The 19810-nt window shown below is 45.6% G+C and overlaps 2 protein-coding genes across 3 annotated transcripts; both read left to right on the forward strand.

Moving 5' to 3' along the window:
* Positions 1–704: 704 nt before the first annotated feature.
* Positions 705–5970, forward strand: LOC134019501 (keratin, type II cytoskeletal cochleal-like). Its single transcript, XM_062460452.1, has 9 exons — positions 705–1326; positions 2835–3043; positions 3125–3185; positions 3551–3646; positions 3846–4010; positions 4235–4360; positions 4531–4751; positions 5020–5087; positions 5307–5970. The coding sequence occupies exons 1-9, from the start codon at positions 784–786 to the stop codon at positions 5531–5533; spliced, it is 1716 nt and encodes a 571-aa protein (XP_062316436.1). The 5' UTR covers positions 705–783; the 3' UTR covers positions 5534–5970.
* Positions 5971–14646: 8676 nt separating this feature from the next.
* LOC134018320 (L-rhamnose-binding lectin CSL3-like) lies at positions 14647–18716 on the forward strand. Of its 2 annotated transcripts, none has more exons than XM_062458210.1 (10): positions 14647–14710; positions 15903–15932; positions 16016–16060; positions 16840–16975; positions 17098–17207; positions 17419–17463; positions 17579–17711; positions 17931–18034; positions 18146–18219; positions 18388–18716. In XM_062458210.1, exons 1-9 carry the CDS (start codon positions 14677–14679, stop codon positions 18151–18153), a joined length of 645 nt encoding a protein of 214 aa, XP_062314194.1. In that variant the 5' UTR covers positions 14647–14676; the 3' UTR covers positions 18154–18219; positions 18388–18716. The 2 variants fall into 2 exon arrangements, with proteins under 2 accessions (XP_062314194.1, XP_062314195.1); XM_062458211.1 differs by having other exon boundaries at positions 18188–18219.
* The last annotated feature ends 1094 nt before the right edge of the window (positions 18717–19810 follow it).

Genomic DNA, 19810 nt, shown 5'->3' on the forward strand with positions numbered 1-19810 from the left:
TGACTTAAAGATAATTTCATCTAACCTTTCCCAAAGTTACGTTTTCCATTTCCTTTCATCCCCACTGCTCCTCTGTAACATCACCACTCACAGTCATGCTCTTACCAGAACTTCATGACTGCAGATGATGAACACAAGGCCAGGGTTAGGGTTAGACATTATAACCAGGCCAGGTGCACAGACAGCCATGGTCCTGCTGCTCCTATCAACAATCTGAGTCCTACACAGGACCAGGACCATGCAGTAGAACCAGGACCAGGACCATGCAGTAGAACCAGGACCAGGACCATGCAGTAGAACCAGGACCAGGACCAAGTCTGAGCTATATTATGTCTACATGATACTCATAGTCAGTTCAACAGGGCTGTATCTCTGTATGATTATGATTTTTACCCCATCATCAGTTGGACATGGGAAAGTTATGTGCACAGCTCCCTCCACCCCTGCAGGTAAATGGCATCTAAAGGCCTCATGGCCGGAGGGCCTGCAGCCATGTCTGTGTGAGTAGCTGGGTGTACCCTGGACAGATCAGGTTACAAGGCACCCCTACCTGCTTGACGTGACAGCGAGTTGAACAGCCCTCCTTCTCTCCCCGCAGGTGAAGCCTGGGACAGGTACAAGCCATGGTGAAGTGGGTGGGGCCAGGACGGGGTGTGTGGAGACTCCTCCCCCTCCGAGGCAGATATAAGCAGGGTGAGTCCAGAGAGGAGGCACTCAGAGGTGTCTGATTCTCCTCTCAGTGAGCTCCACCGTCCTTTCCTTCAGCCCTCAGGAACAGCCATCATGAGCGTCACGTACAAGTCCTCGTCCTCCGGCAGCTTTGGCGGCGGCAGTCTGAGCGGCGGGCTCGGAGGGTTCGGAGGCGGCAGCATCAGGAAGAGCTCTGGCTTCTCCAGCTTCTCGGCAGCAGCGGCGCCCATGGGCTCCAGCCGGATGAGCAGTGTGTCCATCCGGCGCTCCGGCGGGGGCGGCTTCGGTATGGGTGGAGGTGGTGGAGGTTTAGCTTTGGGCGGAGGTGGAAGTAGCTTCAGTATGGGCGGAGGTGGCTTCGGTATGGGCGGTGGCGGAGGTGGCTACAGTATGGGCGGTGGCGGAGGTGGCTTCGGTATGGGCGGTGGCGGAGGTGGCTTCGGTATGGGCGGTGGAGGCTTCAGTATGGGTGGAGGCGGAGGCTTTGCTGCTGCTCCCATCACGGCTGTGACCGTCAACCAGAGCCTGCTGGCTCCCCTGAACCTGGAGATTGACCCCAACATCCAGACCGTCCGCACCCATGAGAAGGAGCAGATCAAGACCCTCAACAACCGCTTCGCCTCCTTCATCGACAAGGTGAGTGCCCCTCATCCTCTGGGATGTCTCCCTATATATGTATACATATATCTTGGCAGCATGCCTGAGTAGTCTACCCTCTCCCATCTTGGAGAGCTCATAAATATTTCACAGCTGCTGAGATGCAAAGCATGTCAGTGCTGCCCTTTAATCGGAAACAAACACTCAGGATAGCGATACTGTGGTGAATGCATTGTGTCCTGGCTGCTTCATAACCAGAGGACTACAGCATGACTGGTCAGCCCGGGGCACCCAGGCGCTTGCAGGCCGGCTGCAGAGTGAGTGAGAGAGAGAGAGAGAGAGAGAGAGAGAGAGAGAGAGAGAGAGAGAGAGAGAGAGAGAGAGAGAGAGAGGGGGGGGGGGAGGATCTCTTGAGTGGCACTGTGGGACGGAGCTGGTGAGGGTTAGGGGGAAACCTGAGAGCAGGTAGATCCGATGACCTGTACCTCTCTAGAAGGGGGGGATCAGGTTCCCTACAGTCACCATGGAAGCAGCAGCCTCCCAGCAGAGTGCTCTGAGCTTGTGTAGGGGAGGGCATGGGTTGTGCTATGGGGAGTAGAGTGAGTGCAGGGAGGCGATAGGTGCACAGCCTTCAGATGTCATGCCCAGGGCTACAGGGCCCCTTCACAGTGCTGTCAGTGTGATTCACACACAAAAAGAGAAAAGGGAGAAAGAGGGAGGGAGAGTGGGGGAGAGAGGGAGGGAGAGTGATGGAGAGAAGGAGTGAGAGTGAGGGAGAGAAGGAGGGAGAAAGGGAGGTGATTAAGGAGGCTGCAGGTTCCATCCAGCAGCTTCTGCCTGCAGGCAGGGTGCGGCAGCTTGACATGATCCCTGATGAGAGGCTGTGATACGTCCTGCTGTGATACGCCCTGCTGTGATACGCCCTGCTGTGATACGCCCTGCTGTGATACGCCCTGCTGTGATACTGTAGGGCAGGGTGGAGCTCTCCTGTCAGCCTCGCCCCTGAACTGTGCTGCTGCTCATAAGGAATTCTCCTGGGGAGCTGTTAGGACTTGTTAGGAGTCAACTCAGTCCACAGCTACATGACAGCAAACAACAGGCAGGTCCATACTGCAGCCAGCCAACCAGCTAATCCAAAGTCAGCCAGCCAGTTAACCCAAAGTCGGCCAGCCAGCTAACTCAAAGTCAGCCAGTCAGCTAATCCAAAGTCAGCCAGCCAGCTATCTGTAGAAATATTGGAGTTCTGCTACCAGAGTACAGCTCAAACAGTGTTGAAATGTTTTCTCCTTCAACTCTGTGAGGTGTTTTCCCCCAGTCTGATCATAGTTGATGATGCCACACCCATGACAACCAATATGGCAGGTATAGCCAATATAGTTATTTAATTAAAGGCTTACCTGGGTCATTACAGAGTTCTGCAGCATTGTTGTGAAAAAAAAAAAACTGTGGTTTGCCCTCAACTTCCTGGTCACCTGACAGTAGTCAAGTTAGTCCTCAACTTCCTGGTCACCTGACCCTTGCTCTTCTTCTTCTCTTGCTGGTCCCAGGTGCGTTTCCTGGAGCAGCAGAACAAGATGCTGGAGACCAAGTGGAGCCTCCTGCAGGACCAGACCACCACACGTTCCAACATCGACGGCATGTTTGAGGCCTACATTGCTAACCTGCGCAGACAGCTGGACGGCCTGGGCAACGAGAAGATCAAGCTGGAAGGAGAGCTGAAGAACATGCAGGGGCTGGTCGAGGACTTCAAGAACAAGTGAGTCTGGGATACCAGCACCCTCTGAATATCATTTCTTTCTCGTTCCTTCACGTTGACATCCTCTCTTCCTCTGTTCAGATATGAAGATGAAATCAACAAACGGGCCGCAGTGGAGAACGAGTTTGTCCTGCTCAAGAAGGTGAGTGTGAAACTAGAGGAACCCAGTTACAACCTGAATCTGCTCAAACCAGGTTTGAGTTTTACCGAGCTCCAACCACAAATGTTTTGGCTCTTGGACAGGTTGTGTGCTGGGTACATATTTAGCACCCTTACTCCAAATTTAGAACTGTGACATGTCCGTGTCCTGACCCTGGCCCTGACCCTGGCCCTGACCCTGGCCCTGGCCCTGGCCCTGACCCTGGCCCTGACCCTGGCCCTGACCCTGGCCCTGGCCCTGGCCCTGGCCCTGACCCTGGCCCTGACCCTGGCCCTGACCCTGACCCTGGCCCTGGCTCTGGCTCTGGCCCTGGCCGCAGACAGTAACGCCTCCATGTGTGGTTGCAGGATGTGGACGGAGCCTACATGGGGAAGGTGGAGCTGGAGGCCCGGGTGGATGCCCTCCAGGACGAGATCAACTTCCTCAGAGCCATCTACGAGGCGGTGTGTACCCTACCAGACCAGCTGTTCCTCCGAAGACAGGCTCACCAGGCCCTGTGTCAAGAAAACACACACTGTGCTGACTGTTTGTCCTCTCTCTCTTTCTTTCTCTCTCTCTCTTTTTCTCTCTCTTTTTCTCCACAACCATTCTCTGCTCCTGCTCTTTTTCTTGTCTTCTTCTTCTCTCCCTCTCCGTCTGCAGGAGCTGTCTGAGCTGCAGGGGCAGATCAAGGACACCTCAGTGGTGGTGGAGATGGACAACAGCCGCAACCTGGACATGGACTCCATCGTGGCTGAGGTCCGCGCCCAGTACGAGGAAATCGCCAACCGCAGCAGGGCAGAGGCTGAGACCTGGTACAAGCAGAAGGTAGAGTTAACCGGGTTGCTGGTCATTTTATTCTTCACTCTACTTTTTATGCTTTTATCTGATTATTTCATCCAAAGCGACATACAAATAATGCAAATACAGTACAATGCACAGGGGTTTCTGCCTGGTCGTTTAACATGAACATTGAAAACAGATCAAAGGATGAGATGTTGATGAGGCCTGTCAGTTCCTTGAGAGGAGACTAAACACATGACTGTCTGCAGTTTGAGGAGATGCAGAGCTCTGCAGGGCAGTATGGAGAGGACCTGCGCAGCACCAAGTCAGAGATCGCAGAGCTCAACCGCATGATCAGCCGGCTCCAGAACGAGATTGAAGCCGTCAAAGGACAGGTAGGTCCTGCTGCAGCCAACGTCTACAAGCCCTACCTTGGTGAAAAATTCAGAGAAACTTGTGTGATACCCAGTGAGATTGAAACCACAAATGATCCATGTTTTCTCCTCTTCTAACATTCATCTTATACTCTTCTCCTCTCTCCTCCTCCTCTCCTCCTCTCCTCCAGCGTGCTAACCTGGAGGCCCAGATAGCCGAGGCGGAGGAGCGTGGAGAGCTGGCAGTGAAGGATGCCAGACTCCGCATCAGCGACCTGGAGGCAGCGCTCCAGAGAGCCAAGCAGGATATGGCACGCCAGGTGAGAGAGTACCAGGAGCTGATGAACGTCAAGCTGGCCCTGGACATCGAGATCGCCACCTACAGGAAGCTGCTGGAAGGAGAGGAGACCAGGTAGACGGTGCAACCAAAACTCAATTTTGGGATCTTCTGTGTGTCAAACAAGGGATGGTTTTGCAATCTATTATTTTAGATTAACTTGATTTGTTAACTGCTAAAAAGTCAAACTACAGCTCTTCCTCCAGATTGAGTAACATTCCCTCCCTGTCTTCCTCCTTCCTCTCTCTCTCTCTCTCTCTCTCTCTCTCTCTCTCTCTCTCTCTCTCTCTCTCTCTCTCTCTCCCTTCCCTCTCTCTCTCTCTCTCTCCCTCCCTCTCTCCAGGATCTCGTCAGGCGGTGGAACTGCCACCATTCACATCCAGACCTCAGGTGGTGGAGGAGGCGGGGGTGGTAAGAACACCTTCCTAGATTCTCACATACACACACCAGTCCCAGTACTGTTGTACACACTGTTGTCCAGCCTGTCATTTATAGATACAGTTCCAGTATGTGTTTATCAAGTAGAATAGAAGATGTTCAACTCATCTGCATCATGGGTCTGAGTCTTGACTTGTATCCCTCTCTCCATCTTCATCCCTACATCCCTCCACCCCTCCCTCCCTCTCCCAGGCTCCGGAGCAGGGTTTGGGATGGGAGGAGGAGGAGGTGGAGGAGGGTTTGGCTACGGGGGCGGCAGCGGGATGTCCATGTCCCTGGGAGGAGGAGGAGGAGGGGGTGCGGGCTACGGCATGAGCAGCATGAGCAGCGGAGGAGGAGGCTTCGGCAGCCTGAGCGGTGGAGGAGGAGGGATGTCCATGTCTCGCTCCTCAGTGGTCCAGAGCAGCAGACGCTACTAGCACAGCTGTCTGCCCCTTCCTCTCTCCTTCTTCCATCTTCTATTCATCCCCTCTTCACAGACCTAGCTAACTCACTTACACTCCTCATGTTCCCGCCAGGCAGTCCCCTCTGACCTCCAGCCCAGCAGCCAGCATGTGCTGCAGGGGCACACACACAGACTGGCCACTAGGGGATGCTGTTCAGCTACAGCCCACTCTTGTCTCTGAACACTTATAACTAACTAGGACAGAGAGCAGTATTTTCTGAACTACACCAGCAAAGGGACTTCCTCCTCCCTCAGTCAACCAGGGTGTACAGAGACACAGCAGTGGTCCCTTTGGCCATGATAGAGCATTCTTAGTGTGTCTAGACAGTTGTAACCAGATTCCTCTGTTGTGATTGGCCATGTGATGAACATGCTGTAAACATGCTGAATAAACCCTGAGCTCTAGATCAAGCTTCTGTGATCCAGTGTCTTCTGTAGTATCTCTGTATGCTTGAGACCGGGGCCATGCTAGACACAACGCTCTACTGGGGTACAGGGCCCACATTACTCACCACAATAAACAGTGCACTGTACTTCCCTTACTTAAGGGACTTAAAGTATTGCTATACTATATTACACTACAACTAGAGAGAGTACAATTTCTGGGTAAATTGTAGGGTGTGCTTGCTTGCGTCGGTTGCACAGGGGTCAGTTTTTTTATTACATTTTTACAACTGATATTCCTGTGTATTTTATATAAAAATGCATACTTATTATTTATAAAGATTACATAGATTTAGAAGCATCGTTTTTTTGCTGCTCATTTACAACTCAAAATACGAGTGAAGCGTAGAATGAAATAGATGTCTTCTCATTTCCCCTGAAAGAGGCAGCCTCATAGCTGAATCAAAACGAATAAATTTGGCAGTAAACATTGCCCTAATCTCTATGACTTTAACGTCCTTTTAAGTTTTTCCCTTCTAACTACTAACCTGAATTGCTAGTAATCGTGTTTCTCATGGTCAAGTAAACGTACCAATCACCTGTGTGAGAGACTGAGTGGTGCTTGTCTGTCGTTACGGTGATGGTGCAGCTATGATTGCTAACGCGCTGAGGGCAGAGAATAAGAGAAATGTAGCTAGAATCCACACCTCAAACAAGATAACCTAGACGCTAAACTACGTCCAATCCAAAATATAAGGATATTTTCCAAGACCCAAGACTCTGCCGAAACCAGAGATATTCTTTATATGTCTGTGCAGTCAGAAATACGACTCTACCTGCAGTTTCAAAAACGTGTTCCTTTTGCTTTCCTGGTGCTTGTTTGTTTGGTTGCCACGGTGATGGCGCAGCTGTGATAGCTAACGAGCTAGGCAGAGAGAAAAACGAACATTTACCTAGCATCCACACCTCAAACAAGTTGACCTAGACGCAAAACTATACGTCCAATCCAAAATATAAGGATATTTTCCGAGACCCTTATTATTTACCCAAGACTCTTATCAAAAATCAAGAAGGAGCAAACATTTTAATGTATTTCAAACTGTCATAATTCAAAATTGGCTGAATATTTGAAAAAGCTGAATCATTTGGGAATAGCTGAATGTCTTGTGAACATTTTAAAGGTTGAATGGTGTCTCTAGCTGAAAGTATGCTGAAGTAGTTACGTTTGAAAGAGGAGGAAACTTTTTAATGATTTGAAAGGATTTACCATTACTTTTAATGGGAGAATAATTTGCACAAAAACCTTAATGTCTTAAAAAGTATAAAAGTGAGAAATACCAGAAGTCATAGCCAACATCTCCTGAAGGAGCTGAACGTTTTGATACATAAATTGTAGGAATCGGTGAAAGTATGCAGAACTAGTTAAAGGCCAGAAAACGGCGGAAGAACTAAGAAGTTGATATAATAATAATAATAATAATAATAAAGAGAAACAGGAAAAAAATAGTGAGAATGCTTAACAGCATTCTCGCAATAATAATAATAAAGAGAAACAGGAAAACAATAGTGAGAATGCTTAACAGCATTCTCGCAATAATAATAATAAAAAGAAACAGGAAAACAATAGTGAGAATGCTTAACAGCATTCTCACAATAATAAAGAGAAACAGGAAAACAATAGTGAGAATGCTTAACAGCATTCTCACAATAATAACAATGATAAAGAGAAACAGGAAAACAATAGTGAGAATGCTTAACAGCATTCTCACAATAATAAATATATATGTGAGAGAACAAAGGTTGTGCTCTCGCCGAAGGCTTGAGCACACCCAATAATTCCAAATCTAGCCATCTTAACAACGGTTAGCTAGCCTAACATATTACCAGCTACAGTTTACACTTAGCCTAACTAGCACCAGCTACAGTTTACACAGTTAGGCATTTAACATTGCCAGCGCAAACTATTTTATACACCTGTGTCGGACAGGTCCGGCCTCCTCGTCATCCAGTAATTGCAACCTTGAATGGTTGAAAAAATATTTTTGCAAAAAGGTAACTTTTTTTCAAATTATTTTTGAAAGGTTGAAAGAAACTTTTCAAAAAAATGTTTCTAAACAAAAGTTTGCATCATTGATGAGTACTTCATGATGACTTTATTATACTGTATTGTACTTTGCTTTGCTTTCATCTACTCTGTTTGAGGGTTAGGGTTTAGGTCTGTTTTAGGCTTCTCTGTTCTCTTCTTCCCCGTCCTGCTCTCCTTTCACTTTACATTTACATTTATTCATTTATCAGACGCTTTTATCCAAAGCGACTTCCAAGAGAGAGCTTTACAAAGTGCATAGGTCACTGATCATAACAACAAGATAGCCACAAAAACATTGCGAGTAGCCAAAACATGAAGCACACATTGTGAACAACCAAAGTAAGTGCCAAAGGGAAGAACCATAAGAGCATGTAGTTAAACAAGTTACAATTAAACAACATGAACCGCTATAAGTGCAAGTGTACCTGTGGAAAAAAAAAACAAGCAACAATAATAAAAACAATACATCACAGCGAGTACAACATTTTTAAATCAGTTACCACTAACCACAAGAGCAACAAGTCTCTAAGCAAGAGTCATTGTGATCCTTGAGGAAACTAACATCGGGTCAAGCGAACCATTCCTAAGTACCGTTGTACTCCCGGAACAAGTGCGTCTTGAGCCTTTTCTTGAAGGTGGAGAGACAGTCAGTGTCTCTGATGGAGGTGGGGAGTTGATTCCACCACTGGGGGGCCAGACAGGAGAAGAGCTTGTGTTGGGACCGGGCGGTCTTGAGCGGTGGGACCACCAGGCGGTTGTCTGAAGAAGACCGTAGGTGACGGGTGGGGGTGTAAGGCTGCAGGAGAGACTTGATGTAGACGGGTGCAGTCCCGTTCACTGCTCGGAAAGTCAGTACCAGGGTCTTGAATCTGATACGGGCCATGATAGGTAGCCAGTGGAGAGAGATGAGGAGCGGGGTAACATGGGAGCGTCTGGGTAGATTGTAGACCAGGTGGGCCGCTGCGTTCTGAATCCTCTGAAGAGGGCGGGTTGCACATGCTGGGAGACCAGCGAGCAGCGAGTTGCAATAGTCCAACTTGGAGAGGACAAGTGCTTGGACTAGCAGCTGGGTGGAGTGCTCAGACAGGTATCTCCTGATCTTCTGGATGTTGTAGAGGGTGAATCTACACGACCGGGAGACCGCAGCAATTTGGGCCGTGAGGGAGAGCTCGTCGTCCATGGTAACCCCAAGGTTCCTGGCAGAGGATGAAGGGGTCACCGTCGCAGATCCCAGGGTGATTGAGAGATCGTGGGACATGGAGGGTTTAGCTGGGATGATGAGAAGTTCTGTTTTGGCGAGGTTCAGCTGGAGGTGGTGCTCGGTCATCCAGGCGGAGATGTCTGTGAGGCAGGCCTCAATCCTAGCTGAGATCCCCGGATCGGTCGGGGGGAACGACAGGTACAGCTGCGTGTCGTCAGCGTAGCAGTGGTAGGAGAAGCCATGGGAGGTGATGATTGGTCCAAGTGAGGTGGTGTACAGAGAGAAGAGGAGAGGTCCAAGAACGGAGCCCTGTGGGACACCAGTGGAGAGCTGGCGAGGGCCTGACAGTTTGCCTCCCCAGGAGACCTGGTAGGATCTTCCCGACAGGTAGGATGAGATCCACTGGAGTGCAGTGCCAGTGATGCCCACTCAGAAAGTCTGGAGAGCAGGATCTGGTGGTTAACCGTATCAAACGCTGCAGAAAGGTCCAGCAGAATGATGACGGATGACCTGGAAGCCGCTCTGGCAGACTGGAGGGCAGTGGTGACTGAAAGGAGGGCAGTCTCTGTGGAGTGGCCAGTCTTGAAGCCCGATTGGTTGGGCTCAAGCAGGTTGTTCTGAGAGAGAAAGTTTGACAGTTGGTTAGATACAGCACGTTCAATTGTTTTTGAAAAGAAGGGTAACAGTGATACCGGTCTGTAGTTCTGGAGGACGGCAGGGTTAAGGGAGGGTTTTTTGAGTAGAGGGGTAACTCTAGCCTGTTTGAAGGCAGAGGGGAAGGTGCCAGAGGTAAGAGAGGAGTTTAGGGCATGGAGAAGAAAAGTTATGATGGAGGGGGAGATGGTTTGAAAGAGATGGGAGGGGATAGGATCAAGGGGACAGGAGGTGGGGCGATGAGAGAGAATGAGGTCAGAGATCTCTGCCTCAGACAGGGGAGAAAAAGAGTTTAGACATTTAGTTGGGTCAGTCATGGAGGGTGAGAGGGTAGGAAAGGTGGGTTTAGGGAACCGACTGCTAATGTCGGCGACTTTTTTCTCAAAGAAGGAGGAGAAGTCGTCTGCTGTCAGGGTGGAGGGAGGGGGTGGGGGAGGTGGGTTAAGAAGGGTGGAGAAGGTAGAAAAAAGTTTGTGGGGGTTTGAAGCGGAGTTAATTTTGTTCAGAAAGTAGAGGGTTTTAGCACCAGTTATGTGAGAAGAGAAGGATTTGAGGAGGGAGTGATACTTATCAAGGTCCAGACCGCCTTTGGACTTGCGCCATCTCCTCTCAGCTGCCCGAAGGGTGGACCGTTCTTCACGAATAACATCCGTAAGCCATGGGCAGGAGGGAGAAGATCGTGCAGGCCTGGTTGACAGGGGACAGAGAGAGTCAAGTGATGCAGTTAAAGTGGTTAACAAGGTGTCGTGGCAGTGTTAGTGGGGTGGGACGAGAACTCGTCAATGGGGGGAGGGAGGATGTTACAATAGGGGAGAAATGGGAGGGGGATAGGGAGCGGAGGTTGTGCCGGAAAGTTACAAGGGGAGGGGAGGTAGGGGGAGTTGGAGGGAGAGAGACAGAGAATTGGATAAAGTAGTGATCAGAAAATCTTTCACCGTGTGTTATATACGATCTATGCCACACGGAAGGAAAAATACTGAAATTTGTCACTTGAGCCATGTAGTGTAAATGCAGCCTTACTTGCAATGCAACTTTGTTTCATTTAGGACAGTAGTCTGCGACCACGAGCAGAGCACCCTGAACTGTGGTACGTTGTTCCACTGTTACAGTTTTATAAATTTACAGATTAACAGTAAATTCTGTGTTTGTGTAAACTTACATGGCAATAAAAACAAATTCTGATTCTGCATGTAAGACACATAAACACACACACACAGGTGGCTAGCATGTAAGACACACACACACAGGTGGCAATTATGTAAGACACACACACACAGGTATTCAAGCAGGGTTTGTATAAATGTCACGTGTCTCTCTCCCACTTTCCCAGATGCAATGGAAAGACCCGCTGTTCTCTGGTTGTCTCCAACTGACCTACACCTGCGTTCCCCCAAGTAATTGTTCATTGTGTGTGAGTGAGTGTGAATGGTGTCTCTTATACAGAGGACACAGATGATGTCTGTAATACGTTCCTGTATGATGTCTTTATTACAGACGACATATCTAAATGATTTTCCGCAGAAGAGCCCAGCACTCAACATGAACACACTGCTGATCCCATGTTAGAGGAAGAGACAAACAGCTTGACCTGCCATCTGCTTTCATGAATAGTTTTGTTAGAGCAGTTGAATGTTAATGCTTAGCACTCATTGCTTATTGTTGATAATCAATCAATAATCTAAAATCAATAACTCAAATCAATAAATCAGTTTTAATCAAAAATCTATCAAACCCTGAATACATTTTTAAAATGGTTAAATATTGAAATGATACATCTTTTTACAAAGTTTCAGTAAGAATGCGACCGACCCTTAAGTATGGTGAACCCAGGTGTGGGACTTTTACTTAGAAGGAAACAAGGAAATTAGGGAAGTTTCAAGGTACAGGCAGGCGGCATTCAGGTGATCTGTATCTTCATTCAACACAGGTGGAACAGGACTCAGTGCCAGATAATCACAAAGGTCTGGGCACTGAGTATCAGGAACTGGAAAACAAACACTAAGAATGACAAAAGACGCCAAACTAGCCAAACTAGTCTTGGCAGGGACGTGCTGGGAAGGTGTTTAAACCCACAGCCCAGAACAGGTGTGGGAGTGAAAGGGGATCATTAGGGGAATGTAGTGCAGAGGCCTGTTCCATAAAGGCCGCTCAAAAAAGCTGGACTTAAAGTCCCAAACCTGACTTGAATTAGCTTAACAAGTCAAGCGGGGCTAAAGAGGTTCCATAAAGGCCAATTTCAGCTCACGCACTCCTACTAGTTCAAGTCAGATTTAAGTAGTCAAGCTAAATGCGCGTGCACCCTATTCTTAAGCAGCCCGAGAGGTAGAACATGGATAATACCAATCCACCACGGCAAAAAGCAATGCACACGGCCACTTGACTTCTTCCAGAAAGAACGTCCCCTTTAAGCCGTGTACTATGACAGCTCCCTCATCCCCCACTTCATCAAAATAAAATGACACGCCATGATTGACGTGAACGATAGGCTACGTAGGTCGAGGTCCTTTTTTATAGACCTTTACTTCATTGATTAAAAAAACAGACACCCTCTAAACACATAAAATTTACTTTTTTGACATTGTTTTATAAATAGCCGACTATTAATCAATACATTATCCAGTAGCCTAACTTTTTAACATGGTTTTTGTGTTGGCAAAATGAAAGATAGATGTATGGATTTAGGTTCGTTTTGCAATTGTAGGCTCCTGTTAACAATTATGTAGCTATGACAATTATACTGGGATAATTTAGATTGAGATATAGGTCTATATGACTGATGCCTAAACATTTGAAATCACAAACTACCATAGAGCCATACGTTTAACGTAGGCTATGTAGGTTTGTATCATTCTGAAATCATTGTTCATCATTGTTTAATGCAATAGGCTAAATGTTGTAGCCTATGTATTTAAGTTGATTTTCTATAAATGTAGCCTACATATTGAACTGATGAGAATGAGAAAATGTCCATGGTAAATCATCGTTTTCCCGTTGGGTCAGTGTTACAGGAACGTCTGGCTAAGCAACAACACGGGCTAAGCCTGACAGTTAGCCTGCCCCGGACCAGGCTAGTTTTGAAGCATAAGTTGCCATAGTAACTGAGTTCAAACTACGTTGAGCTGGCTTTATGGAACCGAATGAACTAGAAATGAGTCCGACTAACTGACATAAGCCTGGCTTATTCGGTAAACTCGATTTATGGAACAGGCCTAAGGTCTGATGTGACAACACCAATGGTTGACTTGTAATATCAAGGTTTTGGTCTTTCTAGAACTGACCATTTGGACTGATGCTGTGATTTGATGACTGCATTAGGTTATAAATAAAAGATCATGCAGGACTGTCGAACATGTGATCAAGTAAAACATTCAGTAGAACAAGAACATCACGTAGAACCAGATGTGGACCTTTTTTGGAACGTAAACAATAACAGATCAGTCTAGAACGTAGAACTAATCTGAAGTAATCTGAAGGTTGCCAGTTCGATTCCCGGCCGTGCCAAATGACGTTGTGTCCTTCACAACACCGGCACTTCACCCTGCTTAAATCGGGGGGAATGTCCCTGTACTTACTGTAAGTCGCTCTGGGTAAGAGCGTCTGCTAAATGACTAAATGTAAATGTACCTAAGAGGAAATCTGGTAGGTTGAGATTTTGAGTTTTTTTCCTCACACCGGCTACACTTACACAACCTACTTTCTCCAAACTGATAGTTAGATTTCAGGAAACTTCCTCATCTGCTCCCCCAGAGATAAGCAAGTTATCTGGTAGGTTGAGATTTTTTATTTTTTTTCCTCATACTTACACAACCTACTTCCTCCAAACTGATAGTTAGATTTCAGGAAACTTCCTCATCTGATCCCCCAGAGATAAGCAAGTTAAGTTTTACTAAACGTTCTCTTATCTGCTCTCCTAGAGATGGGAGAGTTACGTTGCGTCCAAATGTGCTCCATACCCCACAAATACACAATAATTATGTTATGTTTTCTTTTCCAAAATTTAGAAGGTGGGGTTTATACACTGTTGAGTGGACTACAAATTTCCCACAAAGCAATGCAAAACATAGTGTTCAACAAATAAAGTAATAAAGACAACAAACTGAATCTGATTTGTTTTTTAAAAGGTTGTGAGATTACAACTTTTAATATTTAAGCGTACATTGAACACTCAAGTCTGAACTCTTAGTTAAGTGGAAAAGGTCTGATCTGACTGGGTCTGTTGTGGGGTGGAAACCCTAACCCTTTACTGACCAATTTGTTTACCAAGTACTTTTTTTTTTTTTTTCTCCAACTGAATGATTGAACCAGTGTCCTGATTGTTTTGGGTTAACACAATTTATGTAATTAAATGTTTATTTAGATATTTTCCTTTTGTAAATAGTTTTGGGTGTGAGTACAGTACAATAAATACTTGTAAATAATATACTGCACAAACACAAAACATTTGCTTTAATTTACATGAGCTGTAAGTTTGACACCTTTACAGTTTTTTACCCGGAAATAGAAGAATATATTCTGATGTTCCACAGATCCAGACAGTGTCATCTCTGTACAGCAGGGTCAAGGGGCACCACACCCCAGGCCATGCAGTTGCGTGATATGGCTGTAAGAAGGACCCATCCTTAATGTGTCAGATTACCCCTAGTTGGACTGACAACATTCCATCAAAACAGAAAATTGTTGGTAGCTGTGAAGCTGCCAATTTGATGGTTTATCTTTCTTCATCAGAAGGAAATAGTTCCTGTATAAATAGAAGGATCCTGCAGCCAGATCAGCATCTTCCTGACCAGACACCATGAGTCCTCTCCTCACGCTTGGCGTCCTCGTCTGTAAGTACCTGGTCTCTCTGGGGAGGGGGGGCTAGAGGGGCCCTCGTCTGTAAGTACCTGGTCTCTCTGGGGAGGGGGGGCTAGAGGGGCCCTCGTCTGTAAGTCCCTGGTCTCTCTGGGGAGGGGGGGCTAGAGGGGACTTGTTTGTATTTAAATTATTAAAGATTCTTTGGGTTTGACGCTATATAATCTGATTTTGTTTTGTGACAGTGAAAGTTGCCTTTTTTCTAGTTTTAACCATTAAAATCAGTAGTTGTTCATAATTTCTTATTCTTGTTATTTAATTATTGTTTATTACTGAAGTGCAACTTGTACTATTGTGTACGTTCAACCAAAAGGAAACAGTTTACGATTTAGATAACTTTTTGGTCTCTCAATTAGGTATTGTGACCAACTGTACATGTTGCGTGGTGATGTTAAGAGCTTTGCCAAACATTCTTTTCTAGCAGACATGGCAGCCTCTTCAGCTCTGGGGATCTGAGAGTAGTTAGTACTTCTAAGATTATACTATTTCCATGGTGCTTTGGATAAAACCATCCGATTAAATGAATTAAATATTACATTAATACTCTTTTAACATTAATGTCTCTATGAGTTTTAAGCTGTGGAGCAGATTTCCGAAAGAGTCAAATTGGCCAAAAAGGCTTTGTTATTTTTTACCTGCCATCATATACAATATTTAACCAAACTGCCACACTGCATCAACTTTACTTCTGACCGAGTGTGATCATGTGATCATCTTGTTTTTAGCTTTTAACCCTTGTGTTATCTTCGGGTCATTCTGACCCATCAGTCATTGTGACCCACCTTCGTATTGCGACAGATTTACCGCATACAAAGACAAAGTGAAGCATATTCTTTTAACCGTTGGGCTGTCTCAGACCCCCCACATTGCAAAGGTTAAAAGAAAATTATTTTAATTTGTTTTTGTATTGGGTAAAATCGGGTAAACACAACGGTGGTTCGTTATGAACCTTTGGGTCATGTGACCCGAAGGCAGCACGAGGGTTAAGTCCAGTTGAACTTGTTTCTAGTATAAATGGCTGATCTAGGGATCTCAGTAAACATACCATTATTTTAAGAAATCTTCTTAAATAACATTTTCTTAAAGCACTGGCATCCAAATGTACTTATTTGAAGCAGAAAAATCTCATAACTAATATTTTAATTGTGTTATTTGTGTCTTCCTCAGTGCTGGCATGTTGTGTGTCTACAGGGGCAGGTAATACTCTTAAGATTCGTTGTGTGTGTTTGAGTGCGAATTGACTAACCTTCATATAAACTTATGAAAGTTCTTCTTTACAGACAGAAGAGTAGCCTGTGAAGGTCAATGGACAACCCTGAACTGTGGTACGTTGACACACAGATACACTGTAGTACTGTTATACTGATACAGTGTAACACTGTTGTACTGGTACACTGTTATACTGGTATTGTTATACTGGTACACTGTTATACTGGTACACTGTTATACTGATACACTGTTATACTGGTATTGTTATACTGGTACACTGTTATACTGATACACTGTTATACTGGTATTGTTATAGTACCAGTATAACAGTGGCAAGGTGTCACAATCTGCACAATGACACCTTGCCACATTGCAATTGCACTATATTACACTATTTATATATTTTGTACTATTCGTATCTCTTGTACTACTTTTATTTGTATATTTATATATTGTAAATGATTTGGCTACTTTATATTTTAAGTAAATTCCTTGTCTGTGCAAACTTTCATGGGGAATAAAACCCTTTCTGATTCTGAATTCTGATTCTGATACTGGTATTGTTATACTGATACACTGTTATACTGGTATTGTTATGGTACACTGTTATACTGATACACTGTTATAGTGGTACACTGTTATACTGATACACTGTTATACTGGTACACTGTTATACTGATACACTGTTATACTGGTATAGTGTTATTTTGGTATTGTTATACTGATACACTGTTATACTGGTATTGTTATACTGGTATATTGTTATACTGATACACTGTTATACTGGTATTGTTATACTGGTACACTGTTATACTGGTATAGTTATACTGGTATATTGTTATACTGGTACATGGAGAGAAGAAGAGCCTGACAGAGGGACTATGGTGTGTTTCAGGGAGCTCTAAGATCAAGGTGCTCCGTGCTAACTATGGACGCACAGACAGGAGAGTCTGCAGCAGTGGTCGTCCATACTGTCAGACTGTCAAGACCAACTGCGTCAACAGGAGAACACTGCCTGTGGTGAAAAGCAGGTTAAACACACACACACATACAGACACAAAACTCACACACAAACATAGACACAAAACTCACACAAACACAGACACACACACATAGAGCTCTAATTTCAAGTGTCTCCCCTCCACCTCAACAGATGCGATGGAAGGACCAGCTGTTCTCTGGTTGCCTCCCACACTTGGTTTTCTGATCCCTGTTATGGAACCTACAAATACCTGGATGTGACCTACACCTGCCTTCGCCCAAGTGAGTGTACTGTGTGTGTGTGACAGGTGCACTTTGTGTTTGGGTCCTTCTGCCAAACCCAGAAGAGCACGAGGATAAAAACAAATGCTGTTTACACATGCGTGTTTGTGTAACTGGACACAGTAGTCTACTGTGTTGGACACAGTAGTCTACTGTGTTGAAGCTGTTGCAGTTGTTCTTAATGATGACTAAGCTGGTGTGTGTTTGGCAGAGCGCGTTGTGTCCTGTGAGTGGGGTGTCTCCAGGCTGAGATGTGGTAAGATTTCCCTGATCCTCCATCTCCAGTCATGTGCTCAGAGTGCAGTTTACTTGCTCCACCCTTTCCTCATCTCTCCAAAACTCCACCTGCTTTCCCTCCTTCTCCCCCCCAGGCTGGGGCACCATCCGGGTCCAGCGTGCGGTGTACGGTCGGAGGTCTCGGAGCGTGTGCTCATCCGGTCAGTCCTGGTTCAAGACCCGCAATACCCGGTGCGCTCGCTCTGTCACCAGCAGCATGGCTCGCAGGTACGAAAACCAACAACACTCCAAAGTTTCTGGTCTGATTCCCTATGGAAATAGGTTCGGGTTAGAGAATAATGTGACTTTGTATTCACTTTTTGAAAGGGCAGTTGTTCAGTGGTTAGCTTTTGCATTAGGGTTGGGTTTGATCCAGTGGATAGCTTCTCCTCTTCCTCCTCCTTCTACCAACCCCCTCTCTCCTGACCCTCCTCTTCCTCTCCTCAGATGTAACGGGAGGAAAGCATGCAATGTCAGGGCTTCTAACAGAGTATTTGGGGACCCCTGTCGTGGAACCTATAAATACCTGGACGTTAATTACACTTGTAGCTGTGAGTACTCACTCTGCACTTCTCACAATTGACCGCTCTGTTCTTTATTGTTGGATTTGTCCTGCTTTTTTACTGTTCATGGAAAGTGAAAATTTATTTTGACACAAACAGCCTGGTAGTGATGGTGACAGTCCCTCTGTCTGTCCCATACAGAGATGATTACATGCTGAATGAACTGCATGACTGTAAGTACAGACAGCCCCTTACACATCCTCACACACATCCTCTCACTTGCACACATCATCACACACATCCTCTCACTTACACACATCGTCACACACACACCCTTACATGCACACACCCAAACACACACGCGTTGTGAAGCCTGTCTCCAGATATGTCTTGTCTTGCAGGTGATGCACCAATGAAAGAAGAGGTGGTGTGTCATACAGGGCAGAGAAGAAAACCCTTCACTAAGCTTCTCTTTCTATCCTGTGTGATTCATGTGCTTTAATGCAAAGGAGGTGGTTCTTGACCGTGATTCTACTAATTCATCCCTCTGCTTTCAGATGATCACTTGATATTATAGTCTCATTATTCTCTACTATTCTCTTTATCCATCTGGTGTCTTTAACGCAGAGTCTCTGTCTGATTAGGTTACAGAGAAAGCTTGGCTGCCAATCAACCAAATCCTGAATGAATGATGCTTGAATATTAAATAAATCAATATGTTTACAAAGCATTCATGTGTGATGTGGTTCTTAGTTTCCAGTCAGTAGCACACCAGGGTCAGGAGAGTCATTCATACACAAGAAGATCCTGTACATCACCTGGGTAGATCACCATCTGGGTAGATCACCACCTGGGTAGATCACCATCTGGGTAGATCGTTTTTGACATATTTCAATCTGGCTTTAGAAACTGAAACTACTGAAACGGCTCTTGTTAAAGTGCTGAATGACATCTTTTGGCCACTGACTCTGGAGACTCAGTAGCACTGGTACTTTTGGACCTAAGTGCTGCATTTGACACGGTAGACCATAATGTCCTGCTGTCTCGCCTAGAACACATAGTGGGCATCAGAGAGTCTGCCCTGACAAATAGGAGCTTTTCTGTTAACATTGGTAACCATAGATCCTCCTCTGTAAAGTTGACGTGTGGGATTCCTCAAAGCTCCATTCTGGCGCCTATTCTCTCTCTCTCTCTCTCTCTCTCTCTCTCTCTCTCTCTCTCTCTCTCTCTCTCTGTGTCTCTCTCTCTCTGTGTCTCTCTCTCTCTGTGTCTCTCTCTCTCTCTCTCTCTCTCTCTCTCTCTCTCTCTCTCTGTGTCTCTCTCTCTCTGTGTCTCTCTCTCTCTCTCTCTCTCTCTCTATGCTGTTTTCTTTATATATGCTGCCCCTTGGCACTATTTTTAGAAAATATGAATTAAATTATCATTGTTATGCAGACGACACTCAAATATATTTTCCTCTTAAACAAAAAAATAGCTTAGAACTGATGACTGCCTGCCTTGAGGACGTGAAAGCATGGATGTCTTTGAATTGTTTTAAGTATAAATGAGAGTAAGACCGAGGTTATGGTGTTTACATCTTCCAGTGTACATAACATAACAAATGTAGATCTTGGCGTTTTGGTACCTTATGTTAAACCATATGTTAAAAACTTGGGTGTGGTACTGGATAGTGCCCTAAAGCTTGATAGACAGGTAAATCAAGTTGTGAAGGCAAGCTTTTACCAACTCCGAACCTTGGTTAAAATTAAGTCCTTCCTCTCTTTCGCAAATTTTGAAAAAGTTATACATGGTTTTATCACTTCAAGGCTGGACTATTGTAACTCG

The sequence above is a fragment of the Osmerus eperlanus genome, chromosome 4 (assembly GCF_963692335.1).
Source record: "Osmerus eperlanus chromosome 4, fOsmEpe2.1, whole genome shotgun sequence".
NCBI lineage: Eukaryota > Metazoa > Chordata > Actinopteri > Osmeriformes > Osmeridae > Osmerus > Osmerus eperlanus.